Below are 16,955 nucleotides of genomic sequence, written 5' to 3'. Positions count from 1 at the left end.
CATTTAGGTTCTCTCTAGTTTATTACTAATGAATGGGTCATTTCCAGCTTCTTGCTATTGTGTTCTAGGCTGTGGTAAGCATGGAAGAGTATATGTTTGTGTTGTTCTTACTTCTATGGGGTATATACTAAGCCAGGATCCTGCTGGAGGTTAGCACAGAAAACTTTCCACCATGGCAGTTCATGTTATAAGCCAATCAGCAGTGTATAAGCATTCCTTTCTCTCTGCACCCTGTCCAGCAGTTGTGTTTCTCTTTTGGGTTATTTGTATAAAGTACTATCTCATTGTTTTGATTTGAAACTCCTGGAGCATTTTTTCAGGTATGAGCTATTTGAACGTCTTTTCATGAACTGCCTTTTCATGTCTTATTCTCTTTACAGTTGGATTTTGAGGTATTGCAGATTTCTATAATTTTAGAAATTAGTCCCTTGTCTGTTGTGTTGTTGCTAAAGATTTTTCTGTTCATGAGCGCTTTGTACTCTTCATGAAGTCTTTGCTGTGCCCAAGTTGTCTTCAGCAGGTGGGGCTACTAACCCCAAGGTTGGCAGTTTGAAACCACCAGCTGCTTCACAGGAGACAGATGGGGCCCCTTTCTACCCTTGTAGAGATACAGCCTCGAAAACTCACAGGGTTAGTTGTACCTTATTTCTTGGACATCAGCTCAATAGCAATGAGTTTGAGTCATCTAGTTTGTCTTCTGTGTGCTTCATTTGTTGTATGTGATAGTATATCTGTGCTCTGTAATAGGCCCCTAGTCTGTTTCCTCATTGGTCATTATAGCTCTGAGATTTACATATAGGTCTCTGATCCCTCTGATTTTGTTTTTGTGTTTTAGGCAAGGAATAGGTCCTGTTTCCTTCTTCTGCAGATGGAGAATCCAATTTTGCCGGCATCATTTATAGAAGAGGCTCTTTCCCATTTTATGGTTTTTGAGTTTTTTCGGTCCTTTGTCGAATTCACTGGCCTGTCGGTAGATGAATTTATTTCTGGGTTTTCTATTCTGTTCTATTGGCCTATGTATCTATCATTGTAAAATAGCCAAGCTGTTTTGATTACTGTGGCTGTGTAATTGATGTGGGGACTATGTTTTCTTTTAAGAATTTGGATTATCTGAAGAATGTGGCTTTAGGTTTAGAGGAAACAACCTGCAATTAACCTGACTTGGTGAAAGCGAAGAGGACCTGAGATATTTATTAGTGAAAATCAAACACTACACCCTTCAATATGGATTGCAACTCGACGTATAGAAAACAAAGTGTTCACAACTGGACCAATAACACGACAAAAGAATGAAGTTGTCTACAATCAATACCTATGGAAGCAGCAGTTAAGAAATCAAACAGTATTCTGCATTGGACAAATCTGCACCAGACTTTTTCACTCTGAGGACTAAGGTGTGCATGGTACTTTCAACTGGCTCAGATGCATGTGAAAGTTGGACAGTGATTAAGAGAGGTCAGAAAAGAATGGATACATTTGAATTATGGTGTTGGTTGGAAGCAGTTGGAAGCCAGAATGTTCCTTAGAATCCAGCATGGCTTGGTCTTACAAGTTTTGGCATGTTACCAAGAAAGACCAGTCCGTGCACAAGGGCATCATCCTTGGCAGAGAGTCAGCTGAAAAGAGAACAGGCCCCTCAATGAGGTGACTGACACAGCGGTCTCAACAATGGGCGCCAACAGAGTGGCGATGGAAGACATGCAGCACCAGCATGGGGTCACTATGGGAATGAAGTTGTAGCACTTACCAACATATTGTATCATCTGTACAGGCAGTGAATAGAAAAAACTTAATGCTTATTTACAGGCACATCTGATTGCATTCCCTTTATTTTGATTAGCAGACTGCAGAGGAGGTGAAAAGTTCAAGGTGTCACCGCCAAACAAGTTCATCAAACCCAGCCACAGGCACAGGAGAGGGTTTTGATTCTTGTGCATTCTTCTGATAGTTTCTGTCAGGAAGTCTCTGGTGCGGTACCATGGCAAAAAAGTTAAATCTTTCTCCCATCTGCTTGGGGTTCATTAACATATCATACCCTCGAAGTAACTGCTGCCTTGTACTTGGCTCATCCGAGTTACCTAAGAGAACCTGGAGAGAGAGAATTCTTAGCAAAACGACACAAGTGGATTTCTAGTAATATGCAACAATATTAATGACTATGAAATGTGACTAATCACCTGCCTCAGAATCCTCTGGGGTGCTGGGAAAAACTGGGGGTGGTTGGAAATTTGCAGTTTAGACAAATATCCCCAAGAGTTACAAAATTCACAAAAAAACAAATTTAGCCACGTTTTCTTAACAAACACTATTTGGGGTCTTAATTTACTCCCCACGGAGATGCAATGAACCCCTAGGCTTACCACTTACACCAAACCAGACACTGCAGAAAAGCCTGGGATGCCTCTGTGGCCCAGGTGAGCCTCACATAAAAAAGATTGTAAGTACAATGAAATTAAAATACCCGGGGATAGTAAAGTAAGCCATTACCTTCAGCCGAACATCAATACCCATATTTTTTAAAAACATTTGTTGCTGAATGGGTCCCAGTGAGGCCACTTTTCCCTGTGCCATTCTGCGCAGGTAACTGAAGTCCACATCGGCTGTCAGGTCTGCCGTTCCTGGAGCAGTCAAGACATCGTGGAGCTTGTGACCACAGAAGCCCTTGAACATAATTTAAGGAAATTTTGAGTTTCTGTCCTTCTAAGCTTGCCATCAAGATTAAAGAAATGCTACATTACTACTTTCTACTGGAATAAATACAGCTTACAGCACTGGTGTTCACACCCTTCCTTTGAACTAGCTCCTTTGTACAAACCCCAAAATAAAAGTGCCATGTTGGCATGCCTGAAGATGTGGTCCTTGACATGGCCATAAAACAACGGTGCTCTTGGTGATGGTTCCAAAGTCAAACTCGCTGCCATTGAGTCAGTGCTGATGCAAAGCAACCCCACTGTGGGTTTCTGAGACTATAATATTTAAGGGAGTAGAAAGGCCAGTCTTTCTCCCTCGGAGCTGCGGGCAATTGTGAACTGCCGACCATACAGATCACAGGCCAACTCATAACCAATACACAACCAGAGCTCCTTTAGTGATGGATTGAAGGAGACCTACTTCTGCCGATGGATTTGGGTCATCAGAACCCACGTAGTGTCTATTTAACACAGTGGACCTGCAGTTGGTGGCACCAGAATCACCTGGCATTGTTGGTAGACTCTCCCCCTGCAACCAAGTGAGTCTAGGAAACTGCATTTTAAACAAACTCTTCAGCTTACTCTTAGATACAGTAACGTAGAGACTGAGAATGGTAGATCGAGAACATGACTAATGGCATCTACTGAAGAGTCAGTCTTTTCATTAAAGTGTATTAGACAAAGCAATCATATGTAAAGATTATAAGAATGCTTATGAAGGCTTAAAAATTGAAAGTAGGATGTTTGAATGGTTTTCTTTAGTAATTAGATTAAATCTGCAAAGACATCCAAAAAAATTAAGGGAAAGAACAAGTTTAAGAAAATCTCCCCGTTTCATTCCAAGTATCCACTGCTTTTCAAAAGGTTAGTTTTATATCATTTCACCTTTACAAAGCCCTGATTTAGTACCTGTTTTTGCCAGCTGAAAGCAATCTGAATGGGCATTTTCATAGAAAAAGGACGACTGACATTCAGCATTTGTTTGCAACAAGCTCTGAGCAGCAAGGGCAGCGTCCATCACCTTCCCAGGACCTGCACTCAGCCTCCCAGCCTCCACCGGCCGCAGCTCTGAACTGTGTGCAAACACTTTGTTAGTGTATCTGCGGAACCCTGCCTTCCCCTGCTGCTAGCGTCTCTGCAAACCCGTCTGACGCGGGTTTCGGGTTAGGACATAAACTCTAGTTGTTGCTGGGTGCAGGCATGGTAACATTTCCACTCCAGAGTCACCCTGTGTGACAAAGTAGGGCTCCTTAAGATTCCCTCGGCTATAATCTTCCCAGGAGCTGCTGGCCCAGGCTTTCTCCCACGGAGCCAACCTTCCAGCAGCTGAGCACGTCACTGTGCTGCCACCAGGGCACCTTAAAGGTAAATCTAGTAATATTATTTTGAAAAACCAAAAATCGAAAACGAAGCAAAAACCCTCCCTGCCATTAAGTTGACACTGACTCACAGTGCCCCTAGCGGACAAGGCAGAACTGCCCGTAGGAGTTTCCGAGCTTGTAACTCTATGGGAAGTAGAAAGCTTAGTCGGTTTTCCCTTGTGGCAGCTGGTGGTTTCAAACTGCCGCCTTACGATTAGCAGCCCAACACAAAACCACTGTAGCACCAGGGCTCTCAGCAGCGTGAATCTTACCTATAAAATAATGGAAGGGAGCAATGCTATCACAGAAACCAAAGATAAGATAAAGATCTTAGACGCGCTTACACTCTAACAGACAAGCACAAGTTAGTGGCGTGAGCGTACTCGGAAAGTGTCGGTCTTCGATCCGTCATGGCCGTAATCTGCGATGAGAGCCGCCCCTCCGCTCAGGGAGATGCGCTGGGCGAGCTCCTGAACGATCACGCCGGCCTCAGGGCACACTTCCACATGCTCCCTGGCCTCATCACCCTGGCAACGGGGCAGATGAAGAAACAAAACAAAAGAGCACTCAACGACTCTCCCGAGACATTTCACCCCAAAAAAACCCACATGTGATTGGGAGATAATACAGAGATCACATCATTCCATAGTTCAGTCACATCAAGCAGTATTGGACCATTGCTACGACAATCTCAAAACCTTTTTTTGGGGTGGGGGGAGGGTTTTCTACAGTGAGCATTTCTAGATTCTGATAAAAATATATTTCTTCTCAGTATATACGTTCTCTGTACCAAACTACGTGGCACCATGGTTGTCATTCGGAACCCTTTGGTTCTGTACTACCATCTGCTCCGTTCACAATATTTTGTTCATCCCTTTCACATTCCCAGAAGGCCAAGCACATTATCTATGTACAGAAATAATTACTTTTATGTCATTAGTCATATACACCAGGGGCTTCAAAAGGTTGATGAATTAAAAGATAATGGAATTTTCTCAAGAACTCTGAAGCCGCCCAGTCTGTCTATGATACAGGTTTGCTCCACTATCTGAAAGTACAGGGTTCCGAAAACTCCTCTTGTAGAGTGAAATGGCATAAAATGAAGAAGCAATTACCACTCAATTATATGGGGAAAAATGACAGAGCATTCTGACAGCCCCCAAAATAGCCTACCAAATCAGATGTAACACATACAACCTAAAATGACACTAGCATACCAGGGGCTTCAACACAGTCACGGAAATTCCAGTATCTTTTTTGCTCTATTTTCCCACAAGCGTTTTTTTTTTTGCAGGCCCCTAGCAGAGCTGTGATGCTGAGATATTAAGTGTAGTTCCTGGGGAAGGAGCTTGGGGGCGCCACTCACACAGCTCAGGCTGTACACGGCCTCTCAGCTCACAGCATGGCACCATAAAGTGAAGTTTCATAAAGGGGGGAATGAGTGGGGGCGAGGCCTGTATATTCCCCCTGGATTGTAAACATGCATGCAGGGGCAGTGAATTATTTAATATGGCTTTTCTAGTCAGTCTCTAAATCCCACCAAACAACGTTGCTCTGCATAGGTCTAAAGAAGGTGGGGGAAAGATACTGATAGGATTCACGTGTAAGTACTTGGGAACAGGGTTTGCTGGCATGGCCTCCGGGTGTATATAAAATGAGCCCTCTGAGAAGCAAGAGGAGGGACCACGTTACCAGCACAGCAAGAATCGGATAGAGTGTGTCCTCCAGACACAGGATTCCTCTGAAGGGAACCTTCTGGGTCCAGATAAGAGCTTCCACATTAGGAGCAGCAGCAGACGCAGGGTACAGAGTAGTAGATTTCTCAAGTCGTAGAGCAAGTTAAAACTGAGTGAGGCTGGCTTGCAGTGAGTGCCACCAGGCACTTAATTGGGAAGGTGGACCTGCAGACTCGTGGAGGTGGAGCTGAGTGCCTTCTCAGGCTGAGGCTTACTAGAGTGGGGGGCACCTCTGGGGACTTGATTCTGGGAGCTGGGTTTGCTGAGCCAGAGTGGTATGCTCCTTTGGGCATTTGTCAGCAGACGGGAAGTTTTTAACATGTCCCTGTAAACAACTATCCTAAGCATTTCTCCCTGGTATTACAAAAACATCCTTAATAAACCTTTAATCATGATTTTTATAGAATATTACAAATGGATATTATAACCCAAGAAAGTAAGATAGAACATTAAGACATTTCAATGAAAATATGGATTTCTGCCTCCCTAAAAAACGATGCCTGAAGCAAATGTTTTGAGAATGATGAGGCAACAAATGTACCAATGTGCTGGACACAATGAATGTATGTGTGGATTGTGATTGGAGTTGTATGAGCTCTCAATAAAATGATTTAAAAAAAAAAAACAGTGCCTGGAGCATAGGCACTCAAACGCTGCTGGGAGAATGAGGGGCAGAAACACACTGTACCGACATACCAGACCTTGTTAAGCAAGGATGTTACGGAGCCCTCTGTCCTGACTGCATATGACTGAAAACGTGAGATTCCTTTTCTTCATTAGTTAATCATCCATTAACTTTCACTGTCTTGTACGACCCAACTGAAAATGGAGAGGCCACCTGCCCTGACATTTCTGTCTACACCCGCCCCGCCCCACTCAGACAAGCGGGATTGTCACCACTGATTCCTGAGTGAAAAGCAACGTACGGTAACCCTGGATAGCTGTATGAACTGGTTTCCCAAGTGCAATTTGAGACCCAGAAAATGGAGTATATAGAAATGTTCCCAAGTGCCTCAGCTGAAATTCTCACATCAAAATAATAAGCTTTATTCCTAGATTTGGTGGGGTTTTTTTTTCTCAGTTAGCCATACTTTTTTTTTAACATTTTATTAGGGGCTCATACAACTCTTATCACCCTAGATTTGGTTTTAAAAGCTGTTAAGACTTTTAAAAGTGATCACTTCTGAGGCAAGATGTTTTGAGCGAAGGGTCAGAAAGTAGAAATCTTTTCCCTGAGCTGGAACAAGGAAGAAGAAGCAGCCACCTCTAACTTGGGCATTCCTGACAAGCACAGGAATTTTCTGTTTGGCTTTGCTTTGAACCTTTCAACACAAGCCCAAGATTGACAGGCTGGTGACCATGACTTGGGGTCAACAGAAAGCAGTAGCAAATTAAAAAGGGGGACACATAGGGACAAAAGCATGCTGTAGATGCAGCCCACCCAGTGTATGGAGGAGTGAGTGAGAAAACCCAGAGTAATACAAACGTAGTAGCACTGAGCAGAGACATGGCATTCAATACATGCTAGCTGGTACTGTCCTTGCTTCTGCACAATACACTGTCACGGACCAAAACTCTTTCTGTCGATGGTACTGTCCCCATTTTAAGAGAGGAAACTAAACAAGCCAATGAGAGACTAGGTAAGTAGATATTTGCTAGCTTTCTTAACTTCCCCCGTGTCAGCTGTGACTTCTATGGAGGGACAGAACTACCCCAGTGGGTTTCCATGACTGTGAATCTTTATGGAAGCAGCCAGCCTGGTCGTTCTCCCAGGGAGTGGCTGGTGGGTCACAGTTGCTACCCTGTGGTTAGCAGCCCAACCGGTGATGGCTTACGGTCACCTTGCTAAGTGCAAGCCGAGGGCCTCTGTCCTGCCCACCAGTAACAAGGGGCCCATCATGGCTCATCCTTCTGCAAATAAACTCTAAAATAGGAACTCTGTAAATCTGACCTTAGAGAGTCTGTTAGCAATCAAAGATAATGAGAAGGGAAAGGTATGCCTACCTGAATGAAGGCTTCCGCAGGAGTGGCACTGGGCGCCAAAACAAACCTCAGTTTATCAGGAACTTGCGGGTCGATATCAATGAACACTTCTCGCCACCCTTGTGGTGTTTTCTAAATACAAACACCACATAAAAACTCATTTGTGCTCATTTGCTCCCCAAATTGCCTGTGCCTCAAATGCCTGTCAGCTTTCTCTTCTTACCACAAATAAGAGATGTAGCTAACATATAACTGACACTAAGCACTTTACTACCCAAGGTTAAGAACATGAATTCACTTCCTGTGACCGAGATGAGAAGATGAACAAGTGCAGGCTACCAGTTGGGTTCTCAGTGAAAAGCAGTAACAGAGATGGAATGACGGGAAAGTACGGAATTCAGAAGCAGGGAGGCTTCCAAGAATGGAAAACAGATGGGGAAAATCATCGGAAGCTTTTCAAAGACAACCAACTGCTACCTAATCATGAGGCTTGTCTCAGCATTAGAAGTTAATGCAATACACATACATTAGCTCTAACGGAAAGAATGAAGAAAAGGTTAATCTTTGGATTAAAAATTTATTATACTACAGCCATATAAACCAAACTCGCTGCCATCAAGTTGCCATCTCTCAGTGACCCTCCAGGACAGGGTAGAGCTGTACATGTCAGTCCCTGAGCCTGTTTGTCAGTCTGTCCAGGGGTAGAAAGCCTCATACCTTCTCCCTCGGAGCAGCCGACGGCTTCAAGCTAACTTGCAATTCGCCCACAATGTAACCACTATGTCACGAAGACTACGTGCTGCTTTATCTCAACAGAGTTCCCCATAAATAGTTCATTTTTGTTTTTCAATTATTTATATACATCAAAATGCCACCTATAGCTAAGAATAACATCTATAACATTCATTTAATTAAATGTCAGTGCCATTACATACCACTGAATGTCCAGTCTTACAAAATAAAGCCTTCGTTATTCACTGATAATCTTGATTCCCCCCCCCCATCAGTACCTGAAACTTATGCACAGGAAGAACATCAAAAAATTCGTGGGCAAGATAAAAGCTGTAACCTATTTAAAAACAGAAAAAAGCATTTCAGCATTGCGAAGGCAGTTCATTATTTGAACATTTAACTGTGAGGAGAGAAAAAAAAGCCTATTTCTTCAATATTGGAACATAATGCTTCCCTAAGCCTTACTGCCAGAGAATCCTCAAACCTCTTTACGTAAAATCTATTCTGCAAAATTTATTTGGGAACAAATATTACTCTTCTCATTTTCCATATGTTAGGGTCAGAGAACCAAAACACCTGATGTATTTGTTTAGTCACATTATAAGGCCAGAAATAAGTCAGAATTCAAGTTCCTTAGCCTGGGAGGGGATCTGAACTTCATAAAATCCAGAGAAGGCTGACGTGCGGATGCCTGAGGCCTTGCACACTTAGGGGATGGGCTGGGACTCGCATTCACTTCCTGCCTTGTTTGGGGATCTTATCACCACTTCTTCTCTCTTTCGGGCAAAGAAACATTTCTGAGAGCTCAGATAATTCCGCTCCACTGGGCGAGCAGCTCTCCCTCCTTCGCCGCTCCTGCCAGGCTGCTTCAGCAGTGCGACTGCACCTGTGGGGAAATCTACCCACCGCACAACAGATGTACATGCTGGGCTTGGGGTTTGGGTGTGTCTTTTGGGAAATGACATGACATACATTGCTTCCTTAACATTAAGCAATTTTATTTGCTAACACACTGACTGCTCTTTTCTAGAAAATAGACAGCTATTGTCTGTGGGTACAAATTGAGGCAGTCATGATTACGTTGCTGTAAAAGCCAGTGACCACCTCTCACTACTGTGAGGCGCTGTGATAAAAATTCTTGCATTCATTCATGCAACACAATTACCCTGTGGAACGTCTTGCAGATCTCGGTACCAGGAAACGGGAACCCCAGCCTTTGTAACCCCTTTCATGTACACCGGGGACCCCTCGGTTTGCTCCAGGAGGGCCTTCTCTTCCGTCAGCGCCGCTGCTTGGATCTCACTTAATTTTGAGCTCACCTCTACAAGATGGACTGAAATGTCAGTGTTTTTCAGCACGGACCCGAGCTGGCTGAACACCTGAGTGAAGGAAGAAGAAAACCATCAGCAAAATACAGTGTGTTGAATGGATGTTCAGGTTTCTGATCATTTACTCTCAATAATGTGCTCATACCCTAGAAGTAAGATTTGATTTGAGAGAGATAGTTTCTTCAGACAAGCCCCTCACGAGCAGTTTATGAGAACCATAACCTATTAGAGAGTTACAAAGTATTGCCTATGTAAGAAATGAGCAGCATACAATTTGGTTTTCTAACGATGACAATTAGAATTAACAACTAACAATTGAGCACCCAATAAAAATTATTCAGATAAGTCTAAAAAAAGAGACCAACGATATGCATACTGCCTTGATCTTATAAAGTTGATACATTTACGAAATAGCCTCCTCTGAGATGGACTGCTAACCTCCAGGTCAGCAGTTCAAAAGCACCAGCTGTTCTGTGGGAGAAAGAAGAGGCTTTCTGCTCCCGTAAAGAATTACAGTCTCAGAAACCCACAGGGAGGGGCAGTCGACTCTGTCCTATAGGGTCACATGAGTCAGTGTTGACTCATTGGCTGTGGGGTGGTTTTATTTTTAGATGATTAAAGTATATCCATAGGGAATCAAATTGGAATGGGACTAATTACTTGACAGTTCAAGTCTGGGATTCTATCACATTTTTCTAACTCTAGAAAACGACTGCTATTAAGCGTGAGAGGAAAGGAGCTGGGAAAAGACACACAGCTGAAGAACATGCTAGTATCACTATTTAATGCAACAACTCAGAGCACAAAGCACGTCAACATTACTTTCAACGGACTTCGCTTTCCTGGTGCGCTCCGCGACTTCAGGGAGGCGCACCTGCAGACGGCCATGGACGAGACGGTCTGCCCAAGTGCAGCTTTGCATGGAATCCACAAATGTAAAAATGCTTATCCGAGGGGATGAAATTTACATACAGTTCGACTAAAAAGCAGGATGAGACATTCCTTTGGCTACTTGCTTTAACGGTCTTGGCTTGAAATTAGTAAACTATCCTTCAAACACTTTAAAGGGAGTGGGTTTGATTTTTAAATGACTCAGAACAAGGAAATCCTACTTGTTAAGTATTTTCTATTTTTATTAAAGATTTTCTATTTAAAGGCCTTGTCAGTTAAAAGAGATACAGGGCCCTGAAAACTTTAATCAGTGGTTCATGTTTTTCTTATATACAATCTAATCAGGATTCTTATTTGTCAGATATCTACAAATTCCTTTTTTGTTGTTGTTTTTTTAAGTCTTGAATTCATTATCTGTAAACATCGGGAAACCACAATTGAATTTTTATTTTACACTGAATTGCCAGGTTTACAAAATAAATTAAAATGCTTACTAGCATTATTTATTATCTATTACAACTAATATGTCCCCTTTTAATGTTTTTATATTAGGTCGCTTGATAGAAAAATAATACACAGAAGAATACTTGCTCCCTGGTTACAGAGATGGGCATGCCCTTCTTTTTAACGTCCTGTGACTTCTCCATCCTCAAGTATCACCATGCTGAACTTGAAGCTGGCTTTTCTTTCATTTGTGACTGACTATATTTGCAGCACCAAACATATTACTACACGCTGGTTTAACTTTAATTTATACAAATACGCTGTAATAGGAAGTCTTCTGTAAACTATTTTTCACTCCAATTCATATTCCACGTTTTATTACATTTTCACAGTTCTGCTGATGGGCTGCTAACAACGGGCTCAAGTCTCAAATCCACCAGCCACTCTGAGGAGAAAGACGGGCTGGCTTTCTACTCCCGTAACGAGGGAGTCTCTAGGTGGCGGCGAGTTGGCCTCAACTCAACGGCAGTGAGTTTGGCTTTCTGTTTACACGACTACAACACATTGTATTTATCCATCCCCCCACTCGTAGGTCCTTGGGTTGTTTTCTAGTTTTTGTTATTCTAAATAATGCTGCCACATTCTTGTATGTGTCCCCTGATGTAGATATGCACCAATTTTCCTATGGCACGTTTATCCGTGAAAGAACTGGGTCACGCAGTATATGTAACATTGATGTTAGTGGGTAACGTCCAATCACTTTTCAAAGAGGTTCTACCAAATTAACCTTCTTGCAAACAAGTTTATGAAAGTTCCCACTGCTTCACACCTCCTATCCTCACCATTTCTTGCTGTAGCCAGGCTTTCTAATTGTCCCTAATACAGTACAGTGAGAGTGCAGTGGGGTCTCCCTGTGATTTTAATTTTCATGATCTTGCTCACCAATGAAGCTAAGTATTTTTTGTTTTTATTGGCCATTTGGAATTCCAACTTTCTGAAAGCCCCGTTTATTTAGCTATTTATTATCCGATTGCTTGAAAGCGGTCCTTTATACGTTCAAATTACTAGGTCTTTGTTGGTTGTTAAGTTTGACAGGCACCTTCCCACTCTCCTTGTATTTCTTTATGGAATCTATGAAACCACAGGCTCTGAATTTTTATGCAGTTCTTTTCCCTTCAGTTCCTACTTTCTGTGTCATTAAAATTCTCTCCTCCAACTCAGAAGGCAAATGTATCCTCCCCCCCCCCGTTTCTAAGCTTGCAGACAACAAGTGTGGCATTCTGACATGACATTTTAGCCAAGAGACAGGAGACCAAGGAGGCAGCACTGCAAGCCAAAGAAATTTGTGACTTTTACAGACAGAAGTAGGTGGGCCCGTCTTACTGACACCTCAAGGCATTCTTATATTACCTACCCTCAAAATGTCTCCAGTGAGGGTTCCCCTACCTGGGCCCAGTTCCACCAGCTGGAAAGCGGAGTTTCTCCCAGTGGCCATCCATTCACTAACGAACCATATCCCTAGCAGCTGTGAAAAGGGAAAAATCAGAGTATTATAAAGTATACCACAAGATAATAGCCCACATAAATCTGCCTTATATGTGCAATGGAAAATGTTTGTAAGCATCTACGAGGTACATTACTTAATATGTCTGTACACACACAGTCACACACACACACAGAGATGTAACTGGCACTATGTCACAACAAACACCACTAAGAATACCTAGTAACCACCACACTGGTTAGAAGTCAACCTATGCTATCAGAGGTCCCTTGAACACAGACCAGAAGGCATCACTGACAGGTGCTATCATTTGGAAGTCAACAAATGGGAAATACATCATTTTGTCATATTCATAGCTTTACATGGCTCTGCGGTAGAACTGGGAGAGAGCAGCACGTTTGACTCCAGCAGAGTTCGCTCGGGAACTGGCCGGGCAGTTCTTTAGGAGGTGGAGCCAATTCTACGGCAGAGAGTATGGTTTTCCTTTTTCAGTGTAATTAGTGATTTTCAATACTAAGATCCTACTTTCTCCCATGTACCACTTTCGACTTCTAAAGCGGTCAAGCACAGAGATGAAAATAAATGAACTAGAATCCCCTCAAAACTCCAAGTTCCTTAATGGAGACTTCAACGTAGCTATGGCTGCAGCCTGGTTGCCCTCTTTAGGGCTCATCTTGATTTTACACATTTATCAGCATTCTTCTTCTACCATCTCTTTTTATCATTGATGCGCTCCCTCTTTCTTCACCTTCCCTTTGGCCTTTGTGCTTCCAGTCTCATATTTCATCATACTCTCCTCTTCCTCCTGTCCCCCATCTCATTTCCTTCATTGAGACTTTACACATCTTCTCCAATCTCCTCCTGCTGCCTCTCTCCCCCTTCCGTACATAAACTACGGTAACATTAAAAGGTTTGATGAATCACACACACACAACAGCCAGAAAACAAAGGAGAGAACAATATAACTGGATCTGTTCTCAAAGGTTTACAATACGAGGGTTTCTTTCATAGTTTACACCGAACATTACCTCCCCAAAGATCTGACTTATTTCAGGTGAAGTAATGAAATCTCCTTTTTCCCCTAACATGTCCCGGTGTACATAGTAGCCCTAAGTAAAAAAAGAAAATGGAACAAACAATTAATTTCCTCACAAGGTTTTTCTGAACACCTCCCCCCCCACTACTCAAAATCTTACATACACTAGGAATAAATGAGTTTTTAGTAAGGCATCCCCTCCTCTAAATAAGCAAGACAAACACAGCGTGGTTACTTACATGTCATCAGGAAACATTGTCCTTTTGTAAAACAATGGAAAGCAACTACCACCATCCCCAGGCCCCACCCCCAGCTCTGCAGACCCTGCCCACACCTCCAACCTCCCCTCCCCTTCTTCACACTTTCTGCCTCACTTTGACCCTGCTTGCAGGTCCTGTTTCCTGTCTTGATCTGCGTGTTGATTCCGTGGAAAAGCTCGCTTTGTGAAAACACATTAACCATGAGATTATGTTCTCTTCTGTATAAGCTCCCTTTCCAGTCTTCCCTGCCAATCGGATGCTCGTCCTTTGAATCTGTGCAAACGCCAGGCAGCTGCAAAGCCTTCACTGACCTTGGCCTCCAGCCTCAGACCAAACCCAGCACTCTTTATGGTCCTGTGCTTATAAGTTTGTGGAAAACTAGGATGAAAAGATAATGGAATTTTCCAATGAACTTTCTGACGCCCTCGTGCACGTCTGGTCTTCATCCATGGGCAAAGTTATCTGGGTGTAAGGACTGTCTTACTCAACTTTATTTCCCATCTGTTAGGTAACACCGAACCTTCAAGAAGCACTGAGGAATTATCTGTGAAGAAATGTGCTACATTCCTCAGGCCCCTTTATCTACCTCACCTCACCTCACCTGCTCCATAGGAGAAAATGGAGACTTTCTGTTCCTACGAAGACACAAAGCATTAGCCATGCTACAGATGTGGTTCTTCTCTGCCAGCTAGTGTTTGTCGCCAAGAGCTGGAATCAACCTGGTGGCAGTGGGTTTGCCTGGGCTTGGGGTGTGATCTGACAGTAGCAAGGATTCCCACAGATGACAAAGGCGCGTGTTGCTAGCAGTTGTGGCCTATGTCCCTAAGAGAAGAAACGCTCTATTTCAATTACACACTAATGAAAATAGAGGTGCAATAACAAGACCCTCTTAAGATTCCTGATCTCTATTCAAGGATCCCCAAGTGAAGAGCTCTACTTTACATGTTAGTGGTTGAACACCTCAAGGCTTACCCTAGAAATCCTTCTTTCCTCTAAATATGAGCTCCCAGGTCCCGTGGCTTTAAACACCATCTATCTGCTGATAATCCCTAAATTTATATAAGCACATCCAATCTCTCTCCCAAGCTCTGGACTCTGATAGGCAACTGCCCACTATATCCACTTATGTCATTAAGCGCACAATGTGCCTGCAGCTCCTGATGCACATTCCACCTGGATTGCTCTCAGATGATCCTTCTAGGTCCCTCGTGATGCCACAAAATGCCTGGGTGGGACTGTGCAAATCAGCCGTTTGTGGCCCGCTGGGGAGTGAAACCTTGCTAATAATACAAATAAGGCCCCTGATACCCTCGTGGGGGGGAGGGGAGAACAGGGCAAATAGAGTCAGTAACCCCAACAGCAGGGTTGGTCAGTTTTGCCATTCCATCAGGCTTTTATCCCACAGGCAGAAAATGGCAACTTCACTATCACTTAAAAAAAAAAAAAAAAGACCTGGGCATGGAATGTGTAGGCACCTCCTAGACCCAGGAGACAACTACGGGCAAGGCACTTTCACAATCAAGTGCATCAGGAAACCAGCAGCACATGCCCGGGGAAACAGCACAAGCGGACTCCCCATCCCAGGCAGCAAGAGTGCTAAGCAGGTCCGGGCAGAGGCTTGCTGGCAGAGTGGGATGTCTCAGAGCACTTGGCTACAGAACTGAAGGGCTTTGTGAGACTCAGAGAAGACCCCGAGCAGGGCCCAGGGTGACTGTGTTGGCGTCAACTAGGTGGCAGTGAGGGTCTTTTGAGGACCCAGCAGCAGAGGGCAAGAAGAGGCTGTCTTGGTGGAAAAATTAAACCCCAAGTTATTTCTGAATTGTAACCGGCTACTTCCCTCACAGACTTCATCATCGAGTGGGTGGTTGTGTGGCCACTGCAACACTGTCCAGCCCGGCGGACAATGAGTGCCCTGGAAGAGCGAGCTGGGCCAGAACTGGTATAGATTGGAGACAGACCCTCCGGCTGCTCTTCACCTCATGGAAATCAGCCTTACGGGTGGTTGATCTCGATTCTCCTTCCTCATAAAGTTAGACGTCAAATAGGCCCGGCACTCCCATTTTCCCATCTCTAAACCTGCTCTTTTCCTCTGCAATCCGCTCCCCACACACTGCTGTGAAGTTCTGACTGGTGGCGACCCGACGTTCTTCGGACAACAGAATTAAACACTGTTCCATCCTCACAATTGTTATGTTTGAGCCCTTTGTTGCAGGCACTGTGTCAGTCCATCTTGGGGGGGTCTTCCTCTTTGTCCCTGACCCTCTGCCGCCGTCAGGGGCTATTCTTTCCTGATAGGTCCAAAAATCTCACCATCCCGTTTTAGGGAGCAGCACACAAAATACTTCCACGGCAGTGGCCCACCAAAGGGATCCAACCCCGTGGAGATGCTCCATCCCCAGGCTTCCCAGGGGAAAGTACCCCACGGTTCACGGTGGGGACCCCCGGACTCCACTACTCTGCTTCGGGCAGCCCACGCGTCGCACACCCTAGAACTCGGGTTCTCCGGCCCCGGGCCCCTACCTTGGCGGGGTTGGTCAAGGCTTCCTTCATGTACTCGGCCACAGTGATGGGGCCAGTGGACTTGATTTTGTACGTGAGATGCCGCAGCATCGGAGTCACCCGGCTGTTTTCGGCCGGCTCTTCGCCGGAGCTGAAGCGTCGGCCTCTCCAAAGGCGGGGAATGACTAGGAAAAGACAGCAGCACACAGAACCCATGAGCAATCGGAGCGCTGACATGGGCCAAGGATCCCAACTTGGGCGCGCGACCTCCAGGAGCGCTCGGGGGCCACGGCGCCGCCCCGAGCGCGCTTCCCCGAGGGCGACACGCACCGCGGGCCCGGGCTCCCCGGCCGCCGCCTACCCGTGCGCGCCGCGGCGCAGAGTGGGCCCGCGCCGGCGCCCCGCAGGACCCCCATGCCGAACGGCAGGCAACGCGGCTCGCTGCTCGGCGCCTGGGGGCGGGACTGCAGTCACTTCCGGGAGCGGAAAGT

The 16,955-nt window shown here is 44.7% G+C and overlaps 1 protein-coding gene across 2 annotated transcripts; it reads right to left on the bottom strand.

Annotated features, from left to right (window-relative positions):
* Positions 1–1,796: 1,796 nt before the first annotated feature.
* Positions 1,797–16,946, bottom strand: NDUFAF7 (NADH:ubiquinone oxidoreductase complex assembly factor 7). Of its 2 annotated transcripts, XM_075535692.1 has the most exons (10): positions 16,826–16,946; positions 16,486–16,649; positions 13,698–13,778; positions 12,580–12,690; positions 9,668–9,881; positions 8,781–8,839; positions 7,792–7,902; positions 4,435–4,578; positions 2,488–2,661; positions 1,797–2,088 (listed from the first exon to the last, which is right to left on the bottom strand). In XM_075535692.1, the coding sequence occupies exons 1-10, from the start codon at positions 16,878–16,880 to the stop codon at positions 1,873–1,875; spliced, it is 1,329 nt and encodes a 442-aa protein (XP_075391807.1). In that variant the 5' UTR covers positions 16,881–16,946; the 3' UTR covers positions 1,797–1,872. The 2 variants fall into 2 exon arrangements, with proteins under 2 accessions (XP_075391807.1, XP_075391808.1); XM_075535693.1 differs by lacking the exons at positions 16,486–16,649; positions 16,826–16,946 and adding an exon at positions 14,567–15,056.
* Between the last annotated feature and the right edge of the window lie 9 nt (positions 16,947–16,955).

Source organism: Tenrec ecaudatus, chromosome 17 (assembly GCF_050624435.1).
Source record: "Tenrec ecaudatus isolate mTenEca1 chromosome 17, mTenEca1.hap1, whole genome shotgun sequence".
In the NCBI taxonomy this organism is placed as follows: domain Eukaryota; kingdom Metazoa; phylum Chordata; class Mammalia; order Afrosoricida; family Tenrecidae; genus Tenrec; species Tenrec ecaudatus.
The sequence above is the reverse complement of the archived record's forward strand: the minus strand, read 5'-3'. Positions and strand labels throughout refer to the sequence as shown.